The sequence below is a fragment of the Mastigoproctus giganteus genome, chromosome 6 (assembly GCF_048544385.1).
Source record: "Mastigoproctus giganteus isolate SK-2022 chromosome 6, ASM4854438v1, whole genome shotgun sequence".
NCBI lineage: Eukaryota > Metazoa > Arthropoda > Arachnida > Uropygi > Thelyphonidae > Mastigoproctus > Mastigoproctus giganteus.
The window spans coordinates 24,054,145-24,067,218 of NC_143580.1; the positions used below are offsets into that span (position 1 = coordinate 24,054,145).

Here is a 13,074-nt window from a genome sequence, read left to right on the forward strand (position 1 = left end):
GGTACCGAAGCGTGTTTGTAGTGGTACAGTGAACGGCTACAGTGGTCAATAATGTAAAATTCAGTGAATACATGAAGATGCCACCAACTCGTCAATAATCTCAGTTCCTAATATTTTGATAGGGTAGTGTACATAAGTCAATTGTTATATTGTAACCAAAAGATCCGCATTTTTCAGTTCAACCGCGTTCGCATTTCTTTCTAATTATAACCGGATCAAATCTAAATCCTAATTATAACTGCACTATCATTATCCCCCTAAGAATCTTCTGTCATGCGACGATGACGTCATTATCCTTTACGGCGTCGTAACAATGATGACAGCTATCTGTTGGAGTTCACGTGAAAATGTTCTTTTGTTATCGTTTGCTAAAATTGTCTTAATTAGCAGTCATTATCCCCACTGAAGCCGTGTCATTGAAGTACTGGTTTGTCCTTCCGAGTTGTAAAAAAAAAAAGAAAAAGAAAAAAAAATTGCAGCCGACTCTAACGGTACAGGACGTGTTCGTCTGTTGCCCGAAGTCTTTTTCTTAGAAATATCGCAATCTCCCTTTACGTTAGAACCAAAAGATTTCATTAAGGCTGTCAAAAGAATAAGAGAAATATTAAGAAAAATGGTTTCTTCTAATGTACGCACTTTGTGCTTATAGCTGCTCTGAGAGTGGAGGGGGGGGGAGGGGATATCGAAAGCCATTTGCGCAATCTGGACATTTCCGGGGGTCATTTTTAGCGCGCGTTTTTCTTGATAAAGGACTCGAACATTCCTTACCCGTACTTTATCGTATTTTACTTTCCCCCATGTCACATGCACCGGGCTTTCTTGTTTTTAAATAACTCCCCCAGTAATTTAACCTCTTCGCTGTTTTTAATCACTAGATGGCGTTGGGCAACTTATTCGTATAGTGCTTATCCTCGATGTCCCAATACTTTTGGTCAGAGCGTATATGTAGTAGGCGCTTTATGGGCAGGAGATGCTGTCAGTTTCAGTTTTTCTATTGTTGCTATAGCAACTGTGCTTATCTGAAAGAGAAATGTACCAGTATCTGATATAATGTGCACTTCGATAAGCACATACACTACTCTCAAAAATATTAGGAGACCCTTCCGGTACGTTTGATTGTTGGATGCGTGGGAAAATTTAATTCGATACTTCCGAGTTCTAGCTTTTACCTTTCAGCCAATTTTCTTACCCCCCCTCCACTTGTATTGAGGAAACGCTCTTCGCTTTGCGTGATTCTTAGCTTCTCGGTTTATAAGCCTTAAGCCTAATGATTCATTCCATCTTGATAACGTGACTTAAACAATGGTGCACGCGCAGATGGCAGAAAACATAAACAACGCTACCTCTCGGTAAGCACTCACGACACTGGGAATAGGTAGGGTTAAGGGAGTGTTCCTGGCTGTCATTTCCCCCTCGCGGTCATAAAGATTCAAGACCTTAGAGGTCATCCGTTAACGTTTTTATCCCCCTTGGACAACCTGGTACATCCGTGTACTCGAGCGATCATCAACAATGGGACCACTTGGGCGAGTCTTGCCCCTTTTCTTCCTCTTGGTACTGTGCTCTGACACACATTGCCCTTTTTTTAGGTAGTAACAAAAGAAGGGTCGGGCATTAGATCTGAACTGGTACAGGCTTGGTAAATATTAGAGAAATTGTTTTCAATGCGGTACTCAAAGATAATCTCCAGTGGTAGACACCAACTGCCATTTTTTAGATGACCTTGAAGTTGTGACCTTTGGGGGCCGTTCTCTGCGTCTTGAAAATATTTCAACAATTCTGTTCGAGATTACAAAGACTAGATTTTAAACTTAAAAAAAAAAAAAAAAAAAAAATCGTAGGCCCCCTCCCTGGCATTCGTTTTGCAGGGGCATTTCGATGTCATTCCTTATATTACCTCGCGGCCCTTACGATCAACAAAAGGGAAAAATTGCGGGGGTCTGGTTATTACAACGTGACTTATAGTTGCACGAGGACAGCTGTGTAGTGTACCAAGCCATAATTGGCTTTAACGGGATTATGCCTTTAACTCAACTGGATTCGGTTCACTTTTCCCGAGCTGCGTGCCACTTTAATGGGGTCCCGTGATGCATTCATTACACGTGCACCCTTAACCTGCCTGCTGGATACGGGAAGGAGAAATACATCGGGCACCTTCCCATTTCAAGGGAAATAACGCACGACCTTCTTTTCCCCCTTTCATTTATTCTAATTACCCAAAATGCACTGCGCTCGGAAATAATTTCCCTCCCCCTTTTCTTCTCTAAATGATTTCGATTCCATTTCTCACGCTCAAAGAATGCGGGAGATGTTTAAAGCGTATTTTGGCACATTGCCAAATATTCTGGCAGCCGACAATGGCATTTCTTTATACATAGAAATTTTGTTTCGGGTCTGATGAAAGATTAATAAATAAGTAATCGAAACTTAAGCGTGGGTATTTAGGAATCTTTTTTATCTCAATGGCTTCTTTTATACCGCGTGGGTATTTGCGAGCCTGTATGCCCACGGAGAACTGCTTAAGGTGTAGAGAGAGAGAGAGTGAGAGTGGCTAGAAATAAGGAACATAAGGACAGCTTCGTTTTCTAGTGAGTATTAAATATCTGTGATAGACAGAAGATGGAAGTTTACTGTAACAGCTTGCCAAGCAGTCTTTCATGTTGAAATTACCGATGTCTTGAAGGCCATTAACCCCTGAGGTTCCCTCTAAGGGCCGTATTTGTTGTTGCATTCAAATCCGAACGCACACACGCGCTTCTAACTTCATCTTGCGGCTTTTCAGTGTTCGACATCACTTATTTATAAATCTGATGCGTTCTGTTGCCTGGGAGATTTGTGACGTTTACTATTTTTTATTTATATACATCGCCAAGACTTACTGTTGCTTCCTTTATATCGGCTTGTAGTTGCTAATAAAAATTTTATGGACACTTCTTGTAAACTTTCGGTTTTTTGGATTATTTCCAAATATTTCGGCCCGGTGGCTTTCACGTAACCTAATTTTGATATACACGCGCCATTACTTAGCTAAAAGGGGGGGTGGCGATTAAACTAGACAGTCTTTATAAGAATTGTATTGTTCAAATACGCCATTAAGTTGGAGCTGTGCGCGGTCACGCCACCTAGCGGAAAGCCAACGAACTAATGTCCGTATACTTAGGAACAGTTTTGTTTATGGTTAATCTTGCCAGATAAGATTTAGAACGCAGTGTCGAGAGGTTAAACGCTATAATTCTTAACCTCGTCTCCGAAAAGCCCCTTATGGTGGTGCTAATCATTGTAATACTGGGATTTAGCAACACTTCATTTCCTGCGATAATTAATCTCGTACTAAGCCTGTTTATTGTTACTGGGACAAGGCCTCGATTGGTTGCAGGCGGTGATGAATAGGAGATTAGCATAGTTAAAGGGTAGTTTGGGGGTTATGTTTTTTTCCTCCCCTCCGGAAATTTGCTTTTGGTTCATTGGCTCCTTTCAGGGAAGTTTAAGTTCTCTTTAAGTTTGTTGCTTCTTTGGGTTAAAAATACCCCAGCTAATGCCGGTGTTAAGGGATCTCTTTAACCTTTGTAAGGGCCATAGATTCTAATTTAGTAAACTTTCCGAAACAGCCGATACGTTTCCTTTTTTTTTTTTAATTTATCCAAAAGAATATTGTGCACGCGCTGTAATTTTAAGGAAAATAATGGAAAAATAAAACCATTAAACTTCCAAAAGATCGTCATTCTAAAGAAATCGGGAGTTTGTACATTTCACTCAACTAAAGCACGTGCTATAACGTCGTCTGCATTAACATGATTAGCCATTGTTGGAAGCACGCTGATGCCAAAAGATCGTCATGTTAAAGAAAACGGTTGTTTGTACATTTCACTTAACTAAAACACGTGCTATAATTTCGTCTGCATTAACATGATTAGCCATTATTGGAAGCACTCTGTGATTCCAGACTGCCAAAGATCGTCATTCTAAGAAATCGGGAGTTTGTACATTTCGCTCAACTAAAACACGTGCTATGATGTCGTCTGCATTAATATGATTAGCCATTGTTGGAAGCACTCTGTGATTCCAGACTGCAAAAGATCGTCATTATAAGAAATCGGGAGTTTGTACATTTCGCTCAACTAAAACACGTGCTATGATTTCGTCTGCATTAACATGATTAGCCATTGTTGGAAGCTTGTTTGCTTAAGTATTTTATGGCGCATTAGCATCTGTGGCTATAAAGCGCCTTGTTGAAAGCACTCTATGATTCCAAAAGATCCAGACTGGCAGAAGATCGTGCTATGATGAAAAGATTCCGAACTGCCAAAAGATCTTCATTCTAAGAAAACGGGAGTTTGTACATTTCACTCAACTGAAACACATGCTATGATGTCATCTGTATTAACGTGATTCGCCATTGTTGGAAGCATTCTGATTCCGAAAGATTCCAAACTGTCAAAAGATCGTCATTCTTAAGAAAATGAGAGTTTGTACATTTCACTCAAATAAAACACGTGCTATGATGACGTCATGCATTAACCTGATTAGCCATTGTCGGAAGCACTCTGTGATTCCAGACTGCCAAAAAATCGTCATTCTAAGAAATTGGGAGTTTGTACATTTTCGCTCAACTAAAACACGTGCTATGATGTCCTCTGCATTAACATGATTAGCCATTGTTGGAAGCTTGTTTGCTTAAGTATTTTATGGTGCATTAGCATCTTGTGGCTATAATGCGCCTTGTTGAAATCACTCTATGATTCCAAAAGATTCCAGACTGTCAGAAGATCGTGCTATGATGAAAAGATTCCGAACTGCCAAAAGATCTTCATTCTAAGAAAACGGGAGTTTGTACATTTCACTCAAATAAAACACGTGCTATGATGACGTCATGCATTAACCTGATTAGCCCTTTTGGAAGCACTCTTATGTTCTAACAATTTTTAAAGCACTGACAGCAGACGATGATTATACATGTGCCTAACAATATAAACACAATTATGGAAGCTGTCAAAGGACATAATTCACCAGAGTTCATTGTTGTTGTAAATGTTTAGTTTTATTATGTTATTAAAACTGCTAAAGGCACGCCATTTTTTTTTTAACTTACAGGTAATGTATCCGGGGGGGGTGATTAATGCCGGGTGGGAGGCTGTCATCTAATAAATTTACTTTTATCTACGTTGAAGAGAGATTTAATAATCAGCTAGCCACGTGCCTCTATTTTGATGCCAGTTCTCATTAACAATTTTCTCTTGTAATTATCGACATTTGTTGTACAACTACTGCTGGATAGGGGGCGTGCACGAGTGTTTAAATTGATTAACCGCATGTATTGCTTAGAGCTGCTAGTGTTAACAGAGTTTATTTTATGTCATTCAAGGATTAAATACTGTATTGTGAAAGGCGAACACCCCCTTGTCGCACTAATTAATTTTCAATGTAACGTTTCGGCTTGTTATTATCAAAACCTTCTTCAGGTTTGTTGTTCGATCGGTTGGTCCGAATTGCACTACAGAAGGTAATTGAAACGTGTATTCTTAAGTATATTGGTGGATAAAAATTAAGGTGTAAACCATAAAAGTGCAGTAGCTTGCAAAAATAATAGGAACAAGTCACTTAAATCTTTTGGCTTTAATTATTTTGCTGACTAGGATTTTAATGTGACCGAGTAGATTAATAAATTCTTTAAGAAGGCAATTTTAAGCGTGACTAATGTTTGGGATGGCTTGGAGATGTTAAAGTCATCTCCGTTTATCTGAGGGGACGGGTAGGGGAAACGGAGAAGATTGTACCAAAAGGGAGCAATAAGTTCTGGAAGAATGCTTTAGCTTTGGAGTAAATTTATGGCGATTTATTAGAAAGTTTGAAAATGGTCTCCGTGCGTGCCATCCACTTGCAGACTCATTAGGCTTAGCACTGTTCCTTTAAGACCCCCTATTCTTTGGTTAACCACTTAAAATAACCCCCGACTTGTATTGCCAGAGTGATGGATTTTATCGATAAGCAGTCAGATGAGAATAATGGCCTTCAAATTGCAATATCCGGGAATTAATGTTTGACTTAAACATTTTTAACTTAAAAAATTCCTCCTTTATAACCCTACAGCCCATAGCGGCCCCTTCGATGCACCCCTGTAATTCATTTGATCGATTTATGCTTGAGGTGTTTCAAATTTGTAATTTTCTTTTGACATTTGATGTTAAAAATGGCTGCCAAACGATGGAACTTAGACGCCATCTTGTGTCAAATTATCCAGTTGTGCCAAAATTGTCTTTGATGAATTTCATCTTAATTTTTATATATTTTTTTTCAGTTGGAGGGATGCAACGCACGGGAACATTAAAGAGTTCGACTATTAAGAAAGTGGCGCCACCTGTAGTTCCAGAGTTGACTTATCGTCACTCGGGGTCCAGTTTCTCAAGTGGATATGGTAGTCAGGCAACAGTGGATCGGAATTCTTGCGGAAGTCTGGGCACTGATGAACCTGTATCGCCACCCCCTCAGTCGCCTTCAGCAGGTGAGCTAATTAATGTAGGAGGCCATATTTGTTTTATTGTGGTTTTAGCCACTTGTCATTCGTTTCGAGAATTCTGGGGTTCGAATCTTGTTTATTTACATACCATTGACAGTTAATGTTTATATAGTAGGATAATATTAATTAATAAAAACAAAGTTAAAAAGACTGGCAAAATTGCGCGAGTAATGTCGGTTTTCCAAAATATTAATGAACTCGTTTGGGCAAGTTTTGGGTTCGAATCCTGTTTCATTACATATATAGCCAGATAAAGATTATATAGTGCTGTAGCCTAGTGGTTAGGCGCGCGGGTGCATAAGTACACGTGCCTTGAGTGACCGGGGTTCAAGCCCGTGACTACTGAATACGCTGCTGTTTCTTGTATTCTGTCTATCTTGTGAACTCCTCTGACCGTTTGGTCGTCCCGGAGTATAAACAGAACATTTATTTATTTTATAGCAGGATAATAATAAAAATACTTGAAAAATTGCGCGAGTAATGCCGGTTTTCCAAAAATTAATCAATTCTTTGGAGAGGTCTGGGGATTTTCATTATAAAATCGCGTATGAATTGCATCAGGAAGATTAGAGTTTTAAATTTTAATGGCGGCTTCATTTTTAAGGGGATGGGCAGCTGTTTTAAAAATTTACTAAGTGAAACCATACCTGTTTATTATTTATGGGTGGGTGGGAGGGGAAAGGTAAACGCTTTGTAGTGAAGATAGACGTGACTGCACTGAATTACCATGGCGCGTTTGTATGCGCGAGAATTTTTTCTCAGCTGTTTAGAGGAAAGAAAGTAGATCCTTTTAAGGAATTCTGTTCATTAAGCCTCAGTTATTATGCAGCAGAAAGTAGTGGTGTTTTACTATTAAAACAGCTCGTGAATGTTAAATACCCTGTGCTACCTGTGCTTCATGCATTAACCATCACCCTACTTTAACTGCTGTGAATGCCCTAAAAACAGTACTGGATCTGCAAGCGAGTTTCTTTTTGGGTACACGTGACACAATTTAAATATTTATTGGTCAGAAATAACAAAAGCATCAATTTTATTAAAGATAGGTTTGTATTTTAGATTTATTATTAACGCTTTTATATCTGTTTAAAATGAAAAAATTTTCACTTGAAAATCCAGATTTTACTATGGTTTATTAATAAAAAAAATCGCGCGCTGATTATCTAGTTTGTTTAACTTCTGACAGATGTCACTGTATGCCAACAATGTTTTACAGTATGACTACAGCACGTGCTGAAGTGTGGTAGATTTCAGGGCGTGACACTAGCTTTTTTTTTTTACTGTATTTGTGACGTAGTGCACGTCACAAAATGTCGTCAAATTTGTGTGGGTATGACGAATTTTTCTCTTTTTGGGTGTGAGAAATTTTGCAGTTTCTCAAAAATGTCATCAAAAATGGGTTAAAAATTTTTCAGTTTCTCAAAAATATCTGCTTTCTCTTTTTGGGTGTGAGGAATTTTGCAGTTTCGCAAAAATGTCACCTGCTTTCCCTTTTTGGGTGTGAAAAATTTTTCAGTTTCTCAAAAATGTCGCCTGCTTTCTTTTTTTGGGTGTGAGGAATTTTGCAGTTTTGCAAAAATGTCACCTGCTTTCCCTTTTTGGGTGTGAAAAATTTTTCAATTCCTCAAAATTGTCTGCTTTCTCTTTTTGAGTGTGAGGAATTTTGCAGTGTCTCAAAAATATCATCTGCTTTCCTTTTTTGGGTGTGAAAAATTTTTCAGTTTCTCAAAAATGTCATCTGCTTTCCTTTTTTTGGGAGTGAAAAATTTTTCAGTTTCTCCAAAATGTCTTTTCTCTTTTTGGGTGTGAGGAATTTTGCAGTTTCGCAAAAATGTCTGTTTTGTTTGTGTGGGTGTGAGGAATTCTGCATTTTTCTCAAAAATGTCTGCTTTCGTTTTTTGGGTGTGAGAAATTTTGCAGTTTTGCAAAATGTCATCTGCTTTCCCTTTTTGGGTGTGAAAGTCTGCTTTCTCTTTTTGAGTGTGAGGAATTTTGCAGTTTTGCAAAATGTCATCTGCTTTCCCTTTTTGGGTGTGAAAGTCTGCTTTCTCTTTTTGAGTGTGAGGAATTTTGCAGTTTCTCAAAAATATCATCTGCTTTCCTTTTTTGGGTGTGAAAAATTTTTCAGTTTCTCAAAAATGTCTGCTTTCGTTTTTTGGGTGTGAGGAATTTTGCAGTTTCTCAAAAATGTCTGCTTTCTCTTTTTGGGTGTGAGGAATTTTGCAGTTTCGCAAAAATGTCTGTTTTGTTTGTGTGGGCATGAGGAATTTTGCATTTTTCTCAAAAATTTCGCCTGGTTTCTTTTTTTGGGTGTGAGGAAAATTGCAGTTTCTCAAAAATGTCATCTGCTTTCCCTTTTTGGGTGAAAAATTTTTGCTTCTCAAAAATGTCTGCTTTCTCTTTTTGCATGTGAAGAATTTTGCAGTTTCTCAAAAATGTCACCTGCTTTCTCTTTTTGGGTGTGAGGAATTTTACAGTTTCTAAAAAAATGTCATCTGCTTTCCTTTTTTGGGTGAAAAATTTTTCAGTTTCTCAAAAATACCTGCTTTCACTTTTTGGGTGTGTGGAATTTTTCAGTTTCTCAAAAATGTCGATTTGCTTTCTCGTTTTGGGTGTGAGGAATTTTGCAGTATTGAAAAATATGTCATCTGCTTTCTTTTTTTGGGTGTGAGGAATTTTGCACTCTTTCGCAAAATCAAATTTAAGATGAAACTCAGATTTACTACGGTTCATTAACAAAAAATGAAGTAATAACGTCGCGCGCTGATTACCTAGTTTGTTTAACTTCTGACAGATGTCACTGTATGTCAACAATACTTCACAGTATGACTGCAGCACGTGCTGAAGTGTGGTAGATTTCAGGGCGTGACACTAGCGTATTTTACTGTTTGTGACGTAGCGCACGTGCTGGTTCAGTCTATTTCGTTTCTGATGACGTCATTAGTTGATCAATAAAAGTTCTTTGAAGTTTGGCATTATGTATTTATTTTTCTTCTCATGGGTACTTTGTTTTGGATCTCTTCCACTGCAGAAAAGGGGTTCGGCATGCCCATTAGTTAATTAGTTTCTCACGCGTTTTAAAACTTCAAGTTTTAATTAGCTCACGAATGGGGTTTTAATAATGCGCGTGTCGCCTTTTGTCTTTAAATTAAGGGTTTTGACGCCCCCCTTTTTTGCTGCCCGCAGATACCTTTTTTTCTTCTGGTTGCTATAAAAGTACAGGCAATTAAAGTAATTGAGTTGTGGCTACACTGATAAGGGGGTGCTGGATAGCTACAGGTAATAGCGTCCCTGTCCCTCAAGATAAACATGACATAGACACTGGCTCGCCCCATTAATCATACCAACAGCACGAACAACAGACTATTTCAAACTATAGTTTCTTGTCAGATTTTGCGCAGACGAAGTAGTACATTGACCCCCGAGCTTAAAGAATCACCCCCCCCCCTCCGACAATTTAGTATAAGTGTTCACTCTTTTGATCAGTGGAGTGTGGATTACTTTTATGCAATTTTTCTCCATTTTCTTTTGTTTCTCCACTCTCCATTCTTATAAGATTCGGACTGCTACGCTTCGGTGAGTCCGGGGTTGGTAATGAAGATGCGGGGCACGTTTTCGCCGGCCTTCATTCCCTTTCACAAGGATTTCTTCTTCCCTGCTGCCACCCGCAGCTAAATTCGCCACCGTGACGGAAAATCTTTCTCCCCCTTCTCGTTCCTTTCCACCCCTGTGGGTTTCAACTGCAACTTTGTAGCTGGCGTCTCGTATACGGGATTATCTTCGCCGTTGGTGTTCGTAACTGAGCGGAAATCGGAACGCTAGTTGATAATCACGTGACGTTGTTGAAGAGGAGACAAGTGGGGTGGAGTGTAAATTAACGTCGGGGGCCGCTTAATTGGTGACAAATAGGTCGAGCAAATTATAGTCGGGTCCTGGTGGACCACCAGTGACAAATTAATGTTTTATTGGAACAATAGAAAGAAAGATGTATTAAGGAACGCTATAAATAGAGATATTATTGTACATGCGCCACTGTCATAATTGTGTTTTTTTGCGCAGCTTGAAAATCTTTTGTTCAGATGAAAAAGGAATCAACTGTATTGTCATGTGACATCATAAAGGCGCCTCTTGATGAATATCCTTCAATTTGTGGGTTAACTGCCTCTTAAAACCATGGTTGGGCTGTTTGGAGCATGGGCCAATTTTCCGATCTGTCATGTTCCAGATATCAATAGGAGGCACATTAGAGGACTTAGCAGTCCAGGAAAGCATGCGAACATAGCCGAGAAGCTGTGTCACTTGTTGGAATAAAGGGTTATTCAATTTCAGAGTTCCGTTAATTCTTTGGTGGGAAATTTTTCCTGACACAGTGTACATGCACGATGGCGCCTCTTTTGACACGAACCAACGTGCGTTTTGGAGTAATTCAACCAACCTTCCAGTAAAATATAGCTTGGCTGCAACAAAGTTGAAGGAAGAGGACTTTGTTGCCGAATAACTCTCTCCAGAATTAAAGTTGGGTCCTGGTTGAGGTAAGGCAACATCCAAGATCAGATGTTGCCTTACCATCAAGTGGCCATCACCTTCGGCATAAAGATTTGGTACAAAATTCAGTTACTTTCTGGATGACCTTCCACCGATATCAACGGACCCAGTTCGTGTCAACACAACATTCATTTATCCCATACCATGATACCACCCCCAGGATTCTTGAGTTGTTGTAACAAGGCAAGCAGAGTCCATCGTTCACAAGGTTCTCATCAGTGCAAAACAAAGTATATCGTGATTCGTCTAACAACCTGACTTTGTTCCACTGTCCAATCACGACGTTCTTTGCACACGTCATCAACCCAGGTCACAGTTTTCTTTCCATCTATTGCATTTCTTCTTTTTGTGACTCTCTTAATACAAAGGTCAGTGGCTAGATTAGAGATCGTGTCCTTTATGTGACTTTCCAAAAATCCTGTATCTTTAAGATCAGCCCTAATCGTTAGAAAAATTGTCAACTTCCTGGAGTAACTCAATTGAATGACGTTATGGCCAGAAATTAATTTTCAAATTTTTTTTTATGAACAATTGATTTTCTTGGACAGAATTTTTTCTTTATTTTACTTTCTTGGTAACTTTTGAACTATCGCTGGAGAGACGTTCGTCAAAATGGACTGATGCCAATAACAGAATAAAGTGGATTGAATTAATAGCTCTACGAGTGTCATAGTCCAAAGTTTAAGGGAACATGATGCGCTGCCAAACCCCTCAGAAATGATTATCGTTTTGGGGTCGTAATCGCGTTAGAGGGCGCTTCTGTATCCAACGATGTCTTATGTATGAAAGGTTTCTAGTTTAATTGGTCTGTTTTAAATACAGAGGTCGTCCCCATCTTGGATTAAAGGGTTGTTGATCACCAGGGGGAGTCTTAAACCCTCACATTCCCCCTTTACAAATAATCCCACGCGATGGGCTGAATGTAATTTCGAAATTAGTGAGTTTGACATCATCCACCAGTGGGTGTTGTAGTGAACGTTGTACTCTGTCCATTTCCGGTGGGGGATGACTGTAGGGTGAAACATCGAAGTGGAGAGACAACGGGAAGTACTCCCGTTGCTAGTGTACCGAAAGGGCGTCGTTGTGTAGTGGAAGTCGCTTGCCTGGGCCCTCGATTATCGATCGAAGACAACGCACACATTCAATCTGCTCATGCAAGCATGTAAGAACACAGCGTGATGATGCACTTGGAGAATTTATATGTTGGCATCCCCCAGTTATTGACTGTGCACCCCCTTGGAATGTATCCTACACAAATGATTGGCAACAGCGACACTTCAATGTTTTTGGCTTCGCTGCGTCCACTCGGAAAAAACCTCTGATGGATGCACGACTTGAAATCCAGTGGATGACGTCATCGGCCAAGTGACTTGTGGAGGACAGACGCTATCTTATCTCCAAACCAAAGTTTGGAGATAAGATAGCGTCTTTGTGCATCCTTTTTTCCCTAAGATGTAATTTTTGTACAAATGAAATTGGAGAAGAGCTGGTCCGATAACCAACATCTTCAGATAAGTAGTCCCACTTTGAACTCTGAAATTCAAGAATTTGAGTTTCGATATATGTATGAAGTGTATATACACTGTATGACCAAAAGTATTCAAATACCGCTCCAGCGCATGTATCAGTTTAGGCATTGGTATGCCTAAATCCAGTTAGAACCCATATTGGCCGTATCCTGCTTCCTATTGGTGTGCATTCTCACGACCATGAAATTTGGTGGATCCAGACGGTTGATATTGGGGCTGTTTTTTGGAGATGAATATCCACCGACACCATCCGGAAGTTGATAGAAAGTAAGCGTGACTGTCATAGGTTTTTCAATTGGTCCTTCAACTATCTTCGTGTGTGTCCACATACTTTTGGAAATATAGTGCATATATGATCAGCTTGCGATGCAATTGGGCATCCGGTTGTCTCTTCATCTGCCCACTATGGGCAATGGCTCTTTGGCTTCTAACTTTTCAACTAATGCTGGGGTTCTCCAATGCTCACTTCTTTCCCTCACTCTTAAA

General features: G+C 39.5%; 1 protein-coding gene across 2 annotated transcripts in view; it reads left to right on the forward strand.

The window, feature by feature from the left end:
- LOC150084099 (caskin-1-like) overlaps window positions 1-13,074 on the forward strand; it is a 258,960-nt gene that overhangs the window by 157,296 nt on the left and 88,590 nt on the right. For both annotated transcript variants that reach the window (XM_090375893.1, XM_090375894.1), the window contains exon 11: window positions 6,296-6,499. In XM_090375893.1, coding sequence (XP_090232019.1) covers window positions 6,296-6,499 — 204 coding nt within the window. The remainder of the gene's footprint in view (window positions 1-6,295; window positions 6,500-13,074) is intronic.